The sequence below is a fragment of the Rissa tridactyla genome, chromosome 2, assembly GCF_028500815.1.
Source record: "Rissa tridactyla isolate bRisTri1 chromosome 2, bRisTri1.patW.cur.20221130, whole genome shotgun sequence".
NCBI classification, from domain to species: domain Eukaryota; kingdom Metazoa; phylum Chordata; class Aves; order Charadriiformes; family Laridae; genus Rissa; species Rissa tridactyla.
Window position 1 is genome coordinate 105,589,332 of NC_071467.1, and position 19,698 is coordinate 105,609,029.

The window sequence follows — 19,698 nt, forward strand, 5'->3', positions numbered from 1 at the left end:
TTTATTCTCATTTAACTCCCTTTACTAGACATGAGCCGGCAATATGCACTCACAGTCCAGAAAGCCAACTGTATCCTGGGCTGCATCAAAAGAAGTGTGGCCAGGAGATCAAGTGAGGTGATTCTGAACCTCTACTCCACTCTGGTGAGACCTCACCTGGAGTACTGCATCCAGCTCTAGGGCCCTCAGCAGAGGAAAGACATGGACCTGTTGGAACGGGTCCAGAGAAGGGCCACAAAGACATTCAGAGGGCTGGAGCACCTCTGCTATGAACACAGGCTGAGAGAGTTGCGTGTAGTCAGCCTGGAGAAGAGAAAGCTCTGGGCAGACGTTATTGTGGCCTTTCAATACTTAAAGGGGCCTTATAAGAAAGATGGGGACAGAATTATTAATAGGGCCTGTAGGAATAGGACAAGGGGTAATGGTTTTAAATCAAAAGAGGGTAGATTCAGACTAGATATAAGGAAGAAATTTTTTATGATGAGGGTGGTGAAACACTGGCACAGGTTGCCCAGAGAGGTAGTAGATGCTCCATCCCTGGAAATGTTCAAGATCAGGTTGGACAGGGCTCTGAGGAACCCGATCTAGTTGAAGATATTCCTGCTCATTGCAAGGGGGTTGGACTAGACAACTTCTAAAGGTCCATTCCAACCCAAATTATTCTATGATCCTATGATTCTGCTGAAGTTTAGCTCATATATATGTGTCAGCAGAACACAAAAAGAAGCACTACTGTGCATGTATTAAGTCTAACATTTTATCTCTTTCTATGACCACGTGACCCGCCTTCTGGACGCAGGGAAGGCTGTGGACGTTGTCTATCTGGACTTTGGTAAGGCCTTTGACACCGTCCCCCACAGCGTTCTCCTGGAGAAGCTGGCGAATGATGGCATAGACAAGTGTACTCTTCACTGGGTTAAAAACTGGCTGGATGGCCGTACCCAGAGAGTTGTGATTAATGGGGTGAAATCCTCTTGGCGGCCGGTCACCAGTGGTGTCCCTCAGGGCTCAGTTTTGGGGCCAGTTTTGTTTAATATCTTTATCAATGATCTGGATAAGGGGATTGAGTGCACCCTCAGTAAGTTTGCAGATGACACCAAACTAGGTGGGAGTGTTGATCTGCTTGAGGGTAGGAAGGCTCTACAGAGGGACCTGGACAGGCTGGATTGATGGGCCAAGGCCAATGGGATGAGGTTTAATAAGGCCAAGTGCCGGGTCCTGCATTTTGGTCACGACAACCCCGAGCAGTGCTACAGGCTTGGGGCTGAGTGGCTGGAAAGCTGCCCAGCAGAAAAGGACCTGGGGGTACTGGTGGATGGCCAGCTTAACATGAGCCAGCAGTGTGCCCAGGTGGCCAAGAAGGCCAATAGCATCCTGGCTTGTATCAGGAATAGCGTGGCCAGCAGGAGCAGGGAAGTGATTGTGCCTCTGTACTTGGCACTGGTGAGGCCTCACCTCGAGTACTGTGTTCAGTTCTGGGCCCCTCTGTACAAGAGGGACATAGAAGTGCTGGAACGTGTCCAGAGGAGAGCTACCAGGCTGGTGAGGGGTCTGGAGACCAGGTCATGTGAGGAGAGGCTGAGGGAGCTGGGCATGTTTAGCTTGGAGAAGAGGAGGCTGAGGGGAGACCTCATTGCCCTCTACAACTACCTGAAAGGAGATTGTCGAGAGGTGGGTGTTGGCCTCTTCTCCCAAGGGAACAATGACAGGACCAGAGGAAATGGTCTGAAGTTGTGGCAGGGGAGGTTTAGATTAGACATTAGGAAGAATTACTTTACTGAAAGAGTGGTCAGGCACTGGAACAGCCTGCCCAGGGAGGTGGTTGAGTCACCATCCCTAGAGGTATTTAAGAAACGTCTAGATGTGGCACTTCAGGGCATGCTCTAGTGACAGAGACTGTAGGGGGGTTTTTTTGTGTGTGTATGGTTGGACTCGATGATCTCAAAGGTCCTTTCCAACCATGAAGATTCTATGATTCTATGATTCATGCTGAATTCTTACTGCTCCCTAAAAATGAATTTTTGCACAGATCTTTTTGGGAATACATGTGAAATCTTTATCCCATGTCAGAAGGGCTCTGACTAGACAAAGGATATTTTCCTATATAAAGCAAAGAATCCTGTGTATCATGTTTAGTCTATGTGTGTGACATTGTGGGATGTTATTTTTTAGTTAGGAAGAGATTTGTGTCTGGGAACTTCTTTTTTTTCTTGGAACAAGCAGTCATCTTCGGTAACTAAAAGGTTTGAGTTGTGAGCTACTTCCAATACAGCTTTAGTCAGTTGGGTTTTTCCCTTCTTTTTTCTTCACTATGGAAAATCAGTTTAAAATAATGTCCTTTGAACTTCCCTTTCCATGCTAGCCTTTCTCATTTTCCCTGTGTATGCACTTCAAAACATGAAGGCATAAATGAAAAAACAGCTGGCTCATCATCACCTTCCTCCCCTATTTTGAAATATCAAGCCTATTTTCCACGTACTACATTTTGCAATATAAGGACATTACTTATAGGACACTGTTCTTCCTGCTGTTATCATTGTGTACTTCATCTCTCAAATGAGATAATGAAGGTATGAGAGTTAACATATTACTTAATCAGAGAAGCTGCAAGGACAAAAATCAAAAGCCACGTTAAAGCACATTGAATGACAGCAATATCTCAGACCCATTGGCAAGAAAAAATTAAAGTGATAGACATTAAGCTCCACTTTGCTCTTCGTAAATTTGTGGAAAAATAAGCCATGTACCTGGATTTCTGAGCAAAACTACTTCCTTTATGGTCAGGAATAAGTCCATTCAGTAAGGAAGCATGTAACATTTTCTGCACTCTATTGGCTAAGCCAGAAACTCCCAGGCTTGATTGGTGAAAATGGTGCTTTCTTAACCTTTTGTGGAACAAATAGACTGAGTAGTGCGCAAGTATTGTAACACAAGAATCCGTGCCTTTTTCTTTCCCACATACCACCTTGCTCAGTTCCTTACCATGTTCTTTCTGACTAGCACAACTGATTTTAAAAGAGCCATTCTGTCGTGAACTGAAACTCCACAAAGGGAACTGTTTATGGAGAAACAGGTGAGTGACAAGCAGCAGCATTCTTACAGAAAAAAGTTTTTACTTGCTTCTCTATTTCCTGAAAAAGCTTTGGAATCCCAAATCCTTCACTGAGGAGCTTCCACAGTCCTGTAAAAATCTTAGGAAAAGACTCTATCCTTTATCTGTTGTAATTCTGGACACCTTTTGCAATAGGGAGTGTTTCTCTTAAAAGCGTTTCTAACTTTTTAGTGAAAAATAACCTCATCTAGAAAATCTGAGATTACCGAATTCCTAGAAAATGTAAACAACATACTTGAGTTTCTGAAGCTACGTACAAGAGTTGTAACCCATCATGAAACTCTTATCAAGATGCTGGGGTCTTTCCTCCAACAAAAGACTGGCAAAATTTTGAAGCCTCGCAGGGTGCGCAGTAGTATTCACTTTCAGTGGAAACTAGCCAGGTATGTTTTCTTAATTTCTCTCAAATGAAGTTTGTTTTCAGTTTTAAGCAAGAGCTACTTGACATTTGTGGGGTTTGGTTTTTTTTTTCTGTCTGTGGGCGTCGCTGCTAAATATGAATACCCGAATGCTTATTTAATTTACTGCTGTAATCAGGAATACTTCCACTGTAATTCCATGCTATTCCAGTTGTACTAATTAAAATCTTGCCAGGGTGGAATGTAGGGGGGAGGAAGCAAGGCAGTCTACCAAGGCTTGAAAAAACGTGCTTTCCTACCCCATGACTTGGAGCAGACTTCATAGCTATTTCCCCTAGCCCTTAGGCTTTAATTACGTCCCCCATGCCCCTTCTAACAGGCAGCAGTCCTTACTGTGCCCTGCAAGAAGCAGTACTCCAGAAGCACAGGAAGGCCCTACAGTAGAATGAAACCTTCAGAGTTTCAACCGACTATTGGGATTCATTATACTATTTTTTTTCTTCGTTTTCTTTTTCTTCTTTGTACAGTGGACCTGAACCAAGGAGAAGAACTGGTTCTGTTTTCTGTTCAGGTTTTGGTAATTTTTTATGCGACTTATCATGATACCAGAACAATTGTTTCCACGTATTACTAGTAATCCATTTCTTTGCAGTTCTTTAGCTGTATGAGCAAATGCCAAAACATTCCAAAGGGAGACTTTTGTTTTAATTCATTTATCATACTAAAGTGAAGGTCAAAAGGAAAAAAGTTTCTAAAATTCAGTGTGAAATGACTTAACTCAGCATTTCTTGGCATTTCTTTATTTAACCCAGTTCTCCCCATCTTAGTGGAAAATTGGTATTTTAAAAATAAAAAATTGCTTTCGCTATCTGTCAATAAATTTCAGTGAATTTTTGAAGATAATTTTAACGCTGGACCAGTTGTAATGTATACCATTAGTAAAAGTAAATTTTAGCTTGTTTTCATGCCCCCATATTATTTTTTAATTTATACTGTAAAATCAGCTGGATTTTTAGACCTCAGGCAATCACTTTAGTCAAAACTACCTTAGCGATGAGAAAATTACTGTGAATTCTACTTAAGGTTATTGCTGAACCTTTAACATTGAATTGGAAGAGGTTATGACCAAAACATACTATTGTTATTCTTTTGTGCACAGAGTAGCTCTAGTATGTAATACCCTTCAACTGTGCTTCTTTATATTTATATTCAGTATGGATTATCTTGTACTGACAGCATCCTAAACACAAAAAAACTCATAGGAACCCTTAACTGAGTTCAGTCTGTGAGGAATATTAACTTGAGCAAGATTGTCTTTCAAACTTATTTCTAATATCTTTGCATAGGAAATGAAGCAGTTTTATGACACTTTTGCTGTCCTGTTTTATATCCTCTACTATACTTCAAGGAGTTTCTAATGCGTACTTTGCTCTCATTTTGAAATATTATTTTTGACTGTTCCCATTCTTTCAGTGCCATTCAGTTCCATAAGGCCCAAATGCTACCACAATTGCAGTGCAGTGGGACTGCTCCTTCAAAAAAGAACTATTTGGCATAATTATGATAAACCGTACCTGACTGTTTAAACTTCATTATGTTCTAAGTGCTAGAGAGGTAATAGTTGCTTACTCACACACTTCTTCGAATTTGACTTGGGGCTATCTTGTTATGTTATGACCTATCAACTGGGAACCCTGACCTGTATGTTGGTTGCATTTTTAATTGCTAACATATTTTGTTAATTGTTCACCTACAAAGAACAGCAACCTGAAATCTCCCATTTAATGAGCTCATTACAATGCTGTACACTTTGCGAATGGCGATCATTACATATGTGACAAATAAAGAAAGCTTTCTTGAGCTGGATAAAACCAAACTCAAACCAGTTCATCTAAACAAGTTAAATATGAAGGACTTTCTGCTTTGCTTAGGAAAAATATATCCAAGATTAAGTACGAGTAGGATTAATAGTGGTGTTCATGCAGTATATTTTAAGACAGTAGCCAAGGACCTGCACCAAAAGTGGTTTTTACTGCTTGTTACACAATACATGTATATTATATATTTTGAGATTTTTCAGATAAAAATAGCTCTGAGATATAAAATACATGAGTTTTTTCAATAAATCTTTACATTTTTGCTAGATTGGTAAAAGCATAAGGTACTGATTAATAAAATAATTTGTGTCTAAGTAATATAGTTTAGAAGAAATTAGTAAAAGCTTTTTCCTTAAGGGTTTTGTACCACTTGTATATAAGCAATTCAAAATGGCAAAATCAGTTCATAAGACTTGCTAAATACCATTGTTGCAAGGTCCACAGAACAGAATCTAAAGGACTATAAAATATGCTATCAGTGTCCTGACCAGGAAAAAAACCCTGAGTGCACTTTGTTGATAAAGATTAGAAAGGCAAATACAAGTAATAATGATCAGCTTCAGCCATGTTGAGTCTGCTCAAACACTTCCTGACAGACTAGAAAAGCAGTTCCCTAATGCTTTGAATCCTTGCTTCAGCCAAACCGCTCTTAGAAAACAATGGGAGACTTTTTTTTCCCCTTGATTTAGGCCTAAAGTCATCTATTAATAAGACAAGGGGTAGAACAGTTACTGGGTGGGTAATGAAAAGACAAAACAAAGAATGAAATTGTAAGAAAGTTATTTGTGGAAGTCGCTAGGGTTTAGGTTTTTGGACTGGTCTTATGCAGGGGTTTGTTTGTTTATTTTTTGGTTTTAAATTACCACTGCAAAAAGAGGTGAGGTATCCTACTGAAGGAAGGATACTGAGGTATCCTATTCCTTTCTGATGACGCATTTCTCTAGGAATACATTTCAGTATTCGTGTAGCTCTGGCTATTGTACTAGAAAAACACATATAATCTTGAGGACTAGGGGAAGGGATGAAATACAGTAGTACCGAGGGCAGTTTCACTCAGGGAACAACGACAAGAATTTCTACGTGAAGCTGCAAATGAGAAGAAGAGAGGTACACGTCTGTATGAAGTGAATACAGGATGACTGTAAGTCACCAATGTGACGATAATGAATCCAGGATGTGGCTGAACTATAGATTGTGATAGGAAATTATTAATGCTGTTGGACCTGGTTCTACTCTGACTCATGCAGAATGCAGTCTGTATTTCCGATGACTCCACAAAGGTGAACTCAGATTGAAACAGACAGAGAGAGCTGAAGTGAAGGCTGAAAATAAGGGGCTTAGTTTAACAAACCAAAGACAAGCAACAAAAAGAGAAGGTTTCTCTCTGTGCTTATACAATAGGAAATGAAGGATTTGGTATTAGGGGAAAAGGACTATTTAAGAAAATTGATATCACTGTTAGAAAGGAAAATAGATATAAAATAGCTGTGAACAACTTCAGGCTAGCAATCAGAATTAAGTCTCTAACTATGCAATGAGGGCTGCTTGTGTGCATTCACATAGGCTTAGCTGGAGCAAAAATCATCCAAAAATTGTCAGATCATTAAATGTCGTGGTGTGATAAGGGGAGTCTGGCTACACAACCAAATAGCTCTTCTTGTTCTTATTGGTCATAATTAACATTCCTAGATCCTCTGTGCGGGCTACATAAGCAACTGTAATTAATTGGAAGGTATGCCTATGGCTATGCACGCAGGAAATGCTGCGTTTGGTAACGCGGCAAGGGTAGAAAACTTAGGTAGTCAAGTCATGAAAGAGATTTTAAAAAAGAGATCCAGTACAACTCAGGTGAATGCCCAGGGATGTAAAACTGGCGTGATGTGTGAAAATAATAAAGAGTCACAGAGATGGAGCAGAAAATGAAAGACGTATGAGTATAAAGAAATCAAGTATAGCAAGTGCAGGAAGCTTATTAGAGAACTAGTAGGTGGGCAGGACTGCTGAGAAGTAAAGGGAGCCATAACAAAAGATAAGAGAAATATAAATACAGGAAACTTCATTACACAGGAAATTGTGTCAAAAACCTTCTCTTAGTAGAAGAGTGGAGTAAGTAGAAAGTGGACTTATCAGAAGACCGTGCTCTTGAACAAATATATGAAATAGACAGCAATTAACACCAAATACTTAGGGACAAGTAGCAAAATCTCTGGAGAAATTTGCAATTAAAGCTGCAGAAGTCTCAAGAAAGTTGCCCATCAGACAAGGTGACTTAAGCATGGAAGAGAGCTACCCTTCCTTAAAGGAAAAAAAAAAACGAAAAGAAAAAGGAAAAAAAAAGTAAAGAGAGAAACACTAAGAGTCATTATTGTTAAGTAATTTTTCTAAACAATTGCAACAGTGAAGTTTCCTAAGGAGTTTGTACTGTTTCAGAAATATTCACTATTAGTCTGGACCAGGTGATGCGCAGAATGAAACCGACATACGTTGCCCTCAGTGTCATGACAGGGCACCACATAAAGATCAGTGTTTGTATGAGAATATTAGTAAACCGGGAGTTAGATGTAACTTTAAAACAGCGATTGTTCAGCTTCTTTTTCGATATCGGGGAGGTCAGACTATCTGGATCTCCTATGTATACAGCTTAATGAGAAAAAAACTGTCAAACGCTAAGGGTCAAAAATAACCTTTTAGAGGAGTTTGCAGAGAAGCAGGGGGAAAAAAGAGAGAAAATACACGGTTCTCTCTGCCCCAGCATCTACACACAGTTCCTACACCATGAATGCTGCAATCTCTGTCCAGGGGCTTGCATAGGCCACATCACACATTTCTACAGAACTGATGCTTCTTTCTTCACATGGCAAATGCAGCCGGTTAGTCTGAGCTGTGATCCACCAACTGGCTGCAACTAACGCGTGGAGATATGGAGCAAGAGAGTGGGCAGGGATGCATTCCTTTTAGGGATGGTGGAAGCAAAATGATCCCTTCTTGAAAATGTACGCTCCGTATTATGTTTTAGACGACGTGACCATTCCCTAGTCAGGTAGACCAAAATAATCAGAATTTCCAGAGGCTTTTGGACTGCATTACTGCCCAACTACACTTGTCTCATTTAGTTCACAAACTGGTATTCCATTATACTTCGCGCTATAATACAGGCAAGGTAAAGCAGATTTTTTTTCATGTGTGCTATTGGAATATATTTCAGACTTATGATTTTTTAAGTAATGACATACATCTGCAGAAGACGCTACTGAAACAAAAACCCCATCATGCAGAAAGGGTAAAAATAAACAGTTTTTAAACAGAATTCCCCCTCTATAATGCTAAGGAGAACACGAACAGGTAGATAAGATAAGAAACAAAAATTTCATGCTTGCCAGTCAGAGTCCAACTCCAAGAAGATGTTTAGAAGAAAGATCTTCCTTTTGGGCAGAATATTCTTTAGTGGAATTCATTTATATCTTCTCTTAAGCAGCTTCTATGTTTTGCCATTACAGGAATTTTATTATATAGTGCCTTGGAGACATTATTATTTGCATCTCTGTAAAGTAAATGTAAAGAATCCCGAAGAAAAGTTTGCAGCATTTTGCTCTCACTTCGGTCAATGGCAAGGATTCTCACCAGTTACAGAGAATCAAGTTTTGTATCTCAAATTAGAAGCGCTCGTGGCTTGATTTAATACGATAACTTCATCTTTATAAATGAAAATTTGAAGTCAAGACTGAAAAATAGACTAATAGCATACTATTGGTGCATATTTGACCCACTAGCAAAAACGCATATGGTAGACCCCACACCTGTCACAAGTAGTCGTAGGAGGACCTGAGAAATATTTGTAAATTTGTATCTATGTTTTCATGGGAACTATGGAAATGATAAGTATGAAAAAAGAGGTTGAAAATCTCTTAATAATCTAAATTATTTTGTGATTCCTTGAATTTTATCCAAAGATACATAGAAAAGAAACTTTGAGAATTACTAGCATTATTATAAGTCAGTTCTTGATTTTTCTGCTGACATGTTGCATACTGTGAATATGCAGTAGGCTTTGTGATTTACTGGGACAGTGATATTATCTGAAAAAATTATTTCAGTGTTTTTGGGGCCTTGATTTTACGCTAACAAAGTTAATGGAAATTAACTTTGGAATTTATTAATGCAAATAAATTTCCATGAACGAAGTTTATGTTTATACTTTGTAGAAAGCTTCTAACTCAGTGATGCTCAGCTTGAATTTAAACACAGTTTACCCACTAGCCAGTCCAATCTGCTTTCAAGACAGGTTTAGCATGTACTGAATGGAAGACATATATTTAACTTTTTCACTAATACTGTGCCTAGACATATGTAGATGACTTCTAAATTGTAAATATTAAAATTTATAGATCACAAGATTGGCCTGTGCACTGTTATTTCTTTTATGTCATGGACTGGCTACAATTTTTCTTTGCTCTTTCCCCTCATTAAAATATATACATGCACTTTTCATTATTAACAGCAGTGAAAACAGACTTAATTTCACCTCTGGGTCCCTCACAGAGTAATTTATCTGAGCAGCACTGCATGCTATCCTTCCTGATATTTGTAGTTTCTTTCACAACAGAATCCCACTAAACTCCTTGTCCATTATTGCTGGATTGTATTTACTCCTCGGTCACGTGAAACACCTAGTCATGCTAGACATTCAGAGGTAATTAAAGCTTCCAAGTCTACTTTGTCATGGGGACATAATTCATTTTGTGGGACTATTTCTGGTTTTCTCCTAAGTAAGTAAAGGCAAACTTTATGAAATGAATGTACTATCATACGTCACTTTGTAACACACCAAGAATGTATTAGGGACATAACTTCAGGATAATGAATTGTAAAAAAAACCAAAACTACATTAAGAAGTGAATTTGTAATTAATTTATCATCTCTATCAAATTCTATAAATGTAATATCTACTCATAATGTACAATCTTGATTGAATATATTTCATGTACATAGCCAGGAAAAATAATCAATCACTGTTAAGTGCAAATATGAACTAAAACATTAATCTTAGTTCCAATTACATTTTACTCTAAAGCTATTTCATTGAATTTCATCAGTTATGGTATTTTCCTTTTGGATATTTCTATGTTTATAGACACTAGGATTCTGCTGATCATACTGTATACTATCTGCCTGCAGAGTTACCTAGCCAGTTACCCTAAAACAAATACAGTCTGGTGTTCAGATTTTGTTTGGGCCAAATGCAAAAAAGACAAGAGACTTCTCTAGAGCCCTATTTCGTGCAATAACTTTCCTGTCCACAGCCTGCATTCCTAAACTAACAGAGTAGAAGAATTTATTGCTGATAGTTTTAAAATCTTGTAAAATAATCAGTCAATTGGATTTAAAGGGAGCACAGATAGATATGATGTAGCTGATTCACTGGGAACATGCAGCTTCTAGAAGACAGTGTTATAGCCAAAATCAGCTTGGCTTCTGAGTACTCACCGGGAGAAATTGTTTTGGGTTGTAAAGGTAAGAATTCTACAGAATATGAATTTTTAGCTGGACATCAGTTTTCTTTTTCCAGATGTCTGGTTCTGAAAAGTCTTCATAGGTTTATTTTAAAATTCTAACTTTAACTTCTTGTAGTCATAGCTTATCTGCAAACCTAAGAGTAGGAAAAACAGACTTGGGTTAGTAAGACTAGCTCAGCAGCATTCATTTTCAGGGATAAGGAGATAATCCCTACTCTGTGAGGTGATAAATTAGTTGATAATTCACTGACTGGAAATTCAAGGAATCAAGAATGATCAGTAGGAAAGACTTCTGAGAAGTTAAATGCTACAATTTCACTTGAAATAGTAGCCAGTTTTTCTTTCTTCATTTAATTTTTTCTTTTTTTTTTTTTTTATGCAAACCCAAGGGATTTTATTATAAAGAGAGGAAGATAATTGTGAAAAAACACAGTGTTTGTTTCTCTGAAGTGTTATTCAGCTATTGATTACATGACACAGATGATGCAGAAAACTGGCATGGTTTAGCCAACTTCACTGAATGCAGTTTGCTTCCATGTGTGATTGCTGTTGTATTAATTCCACTCTGAAGCTCTGTTCTAACATGGCTTAGTTTTCAAGTCTTGTCTACAAACACTTAGAAACATGTACATTCATGCTCATTCTTGGTACAAGCTGGCTGTTCTCATGTTTTCTATTCTGATGAGGCCATGGAGGTTATGCAACTAGTAGGAAACATCTTACTGTGGTACTACTATAATGATGGGTGATGCTTCTAACATTGACTGTGTAGATGCAGCCAAGACGAAGACAGACAGTTCAGGAACGGGGCCCTTAAAACACTCTAAAATGTAACTAGTAAATGTTTGACTAGGACAAATACTTGACTGGGAGGAAAAACAATGGCCTTTCAGTAAAGTAACCTGGTCTAAGATCTCTGCATAGTCATGGGAAAGATTCTTCCACTATACCTTAAAAGGCTGTAATTCTTAATGATGGCTTCTTGTCCAAACTAGTTTTGAGCTAACTTGCATTAGTGTTGTAAAAGTTTCAACACAGTTCTAGACTGATGGTCAAACAGGAGAAACTCGGTGGCTTTTAGTGGAATTTTCTTCCTAAAGTGAAACTCACATTTTCAACACAAAGCTATACAAGTAAAATCCCATTTATTGGCCAGTATCACAAAGTGCCAGGGTTCAGACCATCTGGGACACATCAATATTTAAGATAAACTCAAGGAAAAGCTCACAGAAATCCCAAGAAAGTCAATTAGCACACCTGTGCTTATTATCAAACACCCTGTAACCTCCTCCTTTTTCATGTTGCAACTTGCTTTGTAGACTTGACTTCTCTCTGCTTTTCTGTTTTTTGGTGTTTTTTCTTTTTTCTGATACCTAACAAGTGCACTATAAATATATGTTGCCTCATGTATTTGCTGTCTTACTTGTCTTTCTGTCACCTTGAACAGTATATATTTCTGTCTTGGCCTTGCCATCTTTCTGTCTCTTTAGATTCACCATGGCACTCTGTAATTTTCTCTCCCTCTATTTCCTTGTTTAATAGTCTTACCGCACCATCCCATTACATGTTTTTCTATAATAGCTACCATACACCTTTCATCTTTATTAATGGATTTGACATACTACTGTAAGATACAGATTGTATGACACTTTATACAAAAGAAAGCAGCCTATTGCTGAATCATTTCCCATGAATATATCTTTATATAAAAAAGGCACCATTAAAGCCCCTGTTCCTCCAGAAAGCCTCTGAATTAACTGAAACGTTTACTAGGGAGATTTTGAGGAAAAGGCCCCAAAGGGATCTCCTGTGAATCTGCTTCTGCTGCAGGCTACGTTATCGTACAATATTCTTCATGAATTTAAAAAGCGTTGTCTTGAAACTAGTTCTTCTTTGAGTATCCTTCTCTGTCCTGGTTCCGGCGAGAGTAGGGTTAATTCTCCCCAGGCTCCGGCAGGGACAGAGGCATCCCATGCGGTGCGAGCCATGCCCAGTCTGGAGCCGGGAGCTGCCGGGGGAGGGGGCGGGAAGTCGCCGCTGGGAGCGGGCGGGGGCGTCCCGGCTGCGGCCGGTGAGCGGTGGTACCCCACCGTGTTTGTACCTTCCTCTGCCAGTGGCGTTGGTGGTGTTTTCTTCTGCCCTTTGCTGTGCTGCTAAACTGCCTTTGTCTCAACCCACGAGTTTTGCCTTTTTCTTCCCATTCTTCCCGTGTCGGGGGGAAGCTCCAGAGAGCGGCAGGTGGTTCTTTGTTGCCGCCTGAGGCTGAACAACTGCATTCTCCCATCCTCCAATAAACCTGCTAGTACGCTGATCATTTTTAAAGACAAATATTGGGAGGTCAGAGATGTATTTTTGGATACAGAGATAAAGTCATACATTTCCAGCATTTCTACCATTTCTTTTCAGTCTTGCGCTTACAGCTTTGCACAGAACACCATCTTTCTCTAAACAGATCTTTTATGGAGAAGATAATCCAATAAAGGAAATAAATGTCATGGAATATTGGTTTCATATAAATTGAAAATAAACCTTTTAATTTTATTTTATAAGTGTCTGGGTTCTGATACTGTATGTATCCTATGCATTCCATGCATGCTTTTAGGTCTAATAACAATGAAAGCAGGAAGTTTGTGTGAAGTTGTGTGAACCAACAACAGTTGGTTCTCACATTGTTTCTCCATTCGAATTCTGACAAATTATTTCCCTCTTTCCTTGCAGTTTTCCACTTGTCCCACAAAGTCACTCGCGTCGTTCCAGAGAGTGCTCTGCTGATTGTTCTTGGTCTCCTCCTTGGTGGCATTGTATGGGCAGCAGACCACATTGCCTCCTTCAAGCTTACACCAGATTTATTTTTCTTCTATCTGCTGCCCCCCATTGTTTTGGATGCTGGATATTTTATGCCAAACAGATTGTTCTTTGGAAATCTTGGTTCCATCCTTTTGTATGCTGTCATTGGGACAGTCTGGAATGCTGCCACAACTGGTTTATCTCTCTATGGTGTCTATCAGACAGGAATAATGGGTAAGTTCGATCTGTGAAGGCAAAATTGTGAATGTTACTGTATCCCAGCTGTTAGATGGGTGATACTTTACAACTTAACTCTTTTCAGCAGAAAAATACAATTTTATTGTGAAAAATTTGTAATACTTTTACCAAATTTAAGAATTATCTGAGAAATCTTCTCTGAAGCAAGCACAAATGGGATTGAACCTGTGTCTCTCATACTTCCCTGCTCTAAATGTTTGCATACACTCTCAGGATAAAGCTCAGGATTCATTCTGCTAATGGACATCTGGGCAAAAATATACTCTGAAGGGTTTGTTTCTTTTTACTGTGATAGAAACCTTCAAAGTTATTGTGAAATGGAACTGTCTTCCTTCAGTCAGCTTTAATATTAAGTAAGCAATGGTTGCTGAGTGGGTATGTAGGCATGACACATCTCTATTCTACCTCCTGTGGCTGGAAATTGTAACTGAAGACTTACAGAGCCGAGTAGCAAATGTAAGACATGCTCTCTCTTAGTTATACTACAATATAAGCTCAGGGGGCAGCTAGAAGAGGCACAGAACAGCAATTCTTAGTCTTCTCAGCCGGTGTGGCAGGCACACAAGATATGTACTGCCCCCTGAAGAATAATAATTCACATTGTATGTGGGTTGCGTGTGTTTTGAAACAGACATCCTATCTATGCTTTTTTAGCGCCTGTACTGAAGAAGCTCAAGATCAATTCTAGGACAAAATTCTCTTAGGTTAGTGAGTTCTAGAAAATACTTACAGGGCACATCTGGGTGCTGCTGAGAACAGCACAGGTACAGCGTGCTGCTGTGCCTGTGCACTCTGGCCATTTGCTCTTGGTGACCTTGGATTGAATGAGTGGCTCCAAGACTGCAAGGGGTATGTTGTGTTGTACAAAAGGCTCAACAGCCAGTCATGGCCGTGTTCTCTAACCACAGTGGTGCAAAGTTGACTCAGAGAAATTTACCGCAGCCTTCCTTTTCAGTCCAGATAAAAAGAGTGCCTCAAATGTCAGAAGTTGCAGATGTTGCAGAGAACATTTTTGTGATAAGAATGAAACTATTAGCTGATTATTGCAGAAGATAACATAGTAGAGTTTTCCAGCCTCAAAACTTACTCTCATGGTCCAGCACAGGGAAGTAGCAGAATTTGGGGCTAGGTTCTTTGAAACTGAGCATAAGATTGGGATATCTGTTCCATACATTTTAAGGGAAATCTGTGTTGTCCTTTGAAAATCCCAGTCTGAAAGAAATAGACCACAGGCTTGTTCATATGAAACTCATATTACATAACTGCAGATGTTTGTGATATAGGCATCTATGATGGACTGTCATGGTTTAACCGCAGCTGACAAGTAAGCACCATGCAGCCGCTCTCTCACTCCTCCCACGGCGGGACTGGGGGGAGAGTCAGAAGAGTAAAATTGAGAAAACTCATGGGTTGAGATAAAGACAGTTTAATAAGTAAAGCAAAAACCATGCACGCAAGCAAAGCAAAACAAGGAATTCATTCATTACTTCTACAGGCCAGTCAATCTCATCTCTGTGCCTGGCAAGATCATGGAGCAGATCCTCCTGGAATCTCTGCTAAGGCACATGGAAAATAAGGAGGTGATTGGTGATGGCCAACATGGCTTCACCAAGGGCAAGTCATGCCTGACAAATCTGGTGGCCTTCTACGATGGTACTACAGCATTGGTAGATAAGGGGAGAGCAACAGACATCATTTACCTGGACTTATGCAAGGCATTTGACACTGTCCCACATGACGTCCTGGTCTCTAAATTGGAAAGACATGGATTTGATGAGTGGACCACTCAGTGGATAAGGAACTGGCTAGATGTCCACACTCAAAGGGTTGCAGTCAACGGCTCGATGTCCAAGTGTAAACCAGTGACAAGTGGCGTTCCTCAGGGGTCATTACTGGGACCAGTGCTGTTTAACATCCTTGTCGGTGACATGAACAGTGGAATTGAGTCCACCCTCAGCAAGTTTGCTGACGACACCAAACTGTATGGCGTGGTCAACACACTGGAGGGAAGGGATGCCATCCAGAGGGATCTTGACAGGCTTGACAGGTGGGCCCATGCAAAACTCATGAAGTTCACCCAGGCCAAGTGTAAGGTCCTGCATCCGGGACATGGCAATCCCAGGCACAAGTACAGGCTGGGCGGAGAATGGCTTGAGAGCAGCCCTGAGGAGAAGGAGTTGGGGGTGTTGGTGAGTAAGAAGCTCAACATGATCCGGCAACGTGCGCTTGCTGCCCAGAAAGTCAACCACATCCTGGGCTGCAACAAAAGAAGCATGGCCAGCAGGTCAAGGAAGGTGATTCTACCCGTCTACTTTGCTCTCATGACACCCCACCTGGAAACTGTGTCCAGCTTTGGAGCCCTCAGCACAGGAGAGACATGGACCTGTTGGAATGGGTCCAGAGGAAGGCCACAAAAACCATCAGAGGGCTGGAGCACCTCTCCTATGAAGACAGGCTGAGAGAGTTGGGGTTGTTCAGCCAGGAGAAGAGAAGGCTCCGAGGAGACCTTATAGCTGCCTTCCAATACCTAAAGGGGAGCTATAGGAGAGATGGGGAGGGACTCTTTATCAGGGAGTGTAATGATAGGCTGAGGGGTAATGGTTTTAAACTGAAAGAAGGGAGATTTAGATTGGATATTAGGAAGAAATTCTTTACTGTGAGGGTGGTGAGGCACTGGAACAGGTTGCCCAGAGAAGTTGTGGATGCCCCAGGAAGCGTTCAAGGCCAGGCTGAATGGGGCTTTGAGCAACCTACTTCCCATTGGCAGGCAGCTGATCAGCCATCTCCTGGTAAGCAGGGCTCCATCACATGTAACTGTTATTTGGGAAGACAAACACCATCGCTCCAAGCGCCCTCCTCTTTCTTCTTCTTCCCCCAGCTTTATACACTGAGCATGATGTCATGTGTTATAGGATATCCCTTTGGTCAGTTGGGGTCAGTTGTCCTGGCGGTGTCCCCTCACAGCTTCTTGTTTTATAAGTAACAATTTTTCTTTAGAAGATGCAAAGGTGACAGCTCAGATGCAGACACTATTGACTTTTATAGGAAGATACGATGTTTTATGTGCTTTCAGCCTGTAGGCACAATATATTGCATCCACAATTTCACATTTATAGTTAAACACAGGTTTTCAGGAACAAAAAAGATGACAAAAGGATATTGCTATTGCAACTGATTGGACAAGCATTTCTTTCTTTAAATATCCAAGCTGCTTAGAACAATTTCTAAGTAAAAAACCTGACCAAAAATATTTTATTAACATCCTGTTCTGTGAAATACAATGAATGATAATTACTTTAAAAGATATGTTGATAAAAATCATTAAAGTGAAAGCATTGACCTCTTTATGACATATGAAATGGAAAAGCCAAGTGTTTTTCAAAAAATTTTATTTTAAGTGAAAAATCAATTTATCTCTTGCTGTCCTCTTGCTCTTCAATCCTTAAACAATTCTCAACTAACTGTAAAAACTGGATTTGATGTCTTCATGTTTTGCTTCATCATTATTCAAATCTTTCAGTGACAGCATATACTAGAACTCTGAGCTTACTGTTAAACAGGAGAATCAACCCCTACCACAGGTCACAGCTAAAGCCCTACAAGCTAAAAATAGGGACATTAACAAAGGCAAACAATAAACTGATGTGCCTACTGAATTTAAATGTTTAGAATGAGCATTAATTATTGTGGGGACCTGTATTTACCATCAAGACATATTATAACCTACTAGAGTTCTAATTTCAGCTCTGGAAAAGGCCAGAGAAGCCTGTCCCCGATTCAAACTATGTCATTCTCTAGCAAAGCTAAGTAGGACTTTAAAATATCCACATGACACATACTTACTAATCCACTAAATCCATTGTGTTGACCTCCAAGATGCCAGCAAGATCTAGCACCACACTTTGTGAAAAGCCTTGCTGTTGTTACTTGCTGAAGATAGGAGAATGCTGAGTTATTCTATTTCTAGAAGAGTTCGTAGCAGCCTCTGGTTGAAATTCTATGGCATATAATTGTTTCTACCCAACTTTTTCTACAACTGGAGTGAATGCTAAAAGTAATGTCATTAAAACATAGGAATGTAAATCCCCTACAGACTAAGATGAACAAAAACCAAATTACTTCCAACTTTACCATTGAATGGCCTGTAGTACTGTCCATCAATATGAGTGCATAATCCAAATTGGATTACATAGATTTCCTAATAAATAAATTTAAAAGCAGCTCTTTGTATTCAATATCCTTATAGATATTATAATTTGCAGAAGAAAAAGTGAGAAGGTGATTATAATAAAGAAATCCTTCTTTAGAAGTGAAATTAAAAGATCAGCACCTTAACTAACAGCCATACCAGTCTGCTTTCACTGAATAGGAAGAAATACCTTATCCTAAATCTTCCTGGCCGATTGCACCTAACTGTTCGCCATCGGCTTGAGAACTAACACATGCAGCACTTCTCCGTGGAGTAATTGTGGTTGTGACTAACGCTTAGAATTTCCTGTACGATCTAGGTCATAGCGACAACACGCTGAGTGTGTGTAGAAGTCTTAAACTGGTCCCAGCAAACTTACCTTGCTCAGCTGTTACTGCTGGCAGCTAGTCACTCCCGAATCTAGTGAGCTGGAGGAAGCAATGGTCATGTATCACTTGGAAATCACTGGCATTATTAGTCTATATAAAAGTCTGATTTAGAAACCCCATGCCTCTTGGCACTGCTTTGTAGGAATTATAGATGTGTCCTAACCTTTCCATAAATATTTGCTCACTAGCTTTGCAAGTCTTCAAGGAATGTACCAATGATTATAATTGGTAACACATAAAAAAGATAAGCAATCTCAGTGAGCCAATTTATTTTAAAAGCTTATGTTCTATTGTACCCTGGTATCTGATAGTTATTGTCATTGTGTTCTCCTTAAGCATGGCAAAGAAGGACAGCATTTGGTGGAACCATTATTTAGGTTCAGGTTCAAGGCTGTTCTCAGAACTTTTGGCACAGACATCAGCTCACTGCTTCGACCCCTCTCTCACACTAAAGTGGGCAGATTCAGTCCTCATTCACAGCCCAATATGTCCAAGAGTGAACAAGACTATTTCTCTTTTTGAAAATATAAAGTAGTTATATGTCTGTGCAAACTATGAATTTGTGTTTTCAGGGCCTTACCAAGGTCCCTATAAACTGTGTGGAGAACACTGTAGATGCTCTGATTGGCAGACAGCAGCTAAGAGAATATGTACTTCTGCAGCTCCCCCAGATTATTGGCCACTGTCATGTACAACAGAGTGTTGTCTACTTCTATCCCATGTAAGTGTCCTTCTCTTGAGTAAATATGCCCATGCCATTTGGTATCAAAAAATATTTGCAATCTAGTTTCTGTTTCAATTACCTTCCGAGCACTAAACATTCTGAATTTGAAAAACTATCTCGTAAGAGTTCTTGCTAGAGGAGTGGCCGTGTTCTGGAAGTACCTTACAGGCAATATTGATCCTTTGCTACGGCTACTGACTGTCATTGTCTGACTCACACTTCCAATCATTTAATCAGATGGATTTCTCCCTCACCTGTAGAAATCATGCCTGATACAACTGTCTGTTAATTTGGGGCATGGGCACTGTGTCCTAATGAATGAGCTCTCAACATATTCCTCCTTTGCTTTTTCTCATATACTGTTTGGCTTCATCACATTTTAGTGAACCTTGCTTCCTCCTCCATCCATTAATGAACACAAAGGGAACTTTGTTCTCTACCCTTTCAAAAATCTGTTCCCCAGAAAAAGTGACTGGGACGCCACTCTTGA

The 19,698-nt window shown here is 39.8% G+C and overlaps 1 protein-coding gene across 2 annotated transcripts in view; it reads left to right on the top strand.

The window, feature by feature from the left end:
* The window catches only part of SLC9A3 (solute carrier family 9 member A3), a 55,325-nt gene that overhangs the window by 13,226 nt on the left and 22,401 nt on the right, over positions 1-19,698 (top strand). For both annotated transcript variants that reach the window (XM_054191554.1, XM_054191555.1), the window contains exon 2: positions 13,580-13,882. In XM_054191554.1, the coding sequence (XP_054047529.1) occupies positions 13,580-13,882 (303 nt within the window). The remainder of the gene's footprint in view (positions 1-13,579; positions 13,883-19,698) is intronic.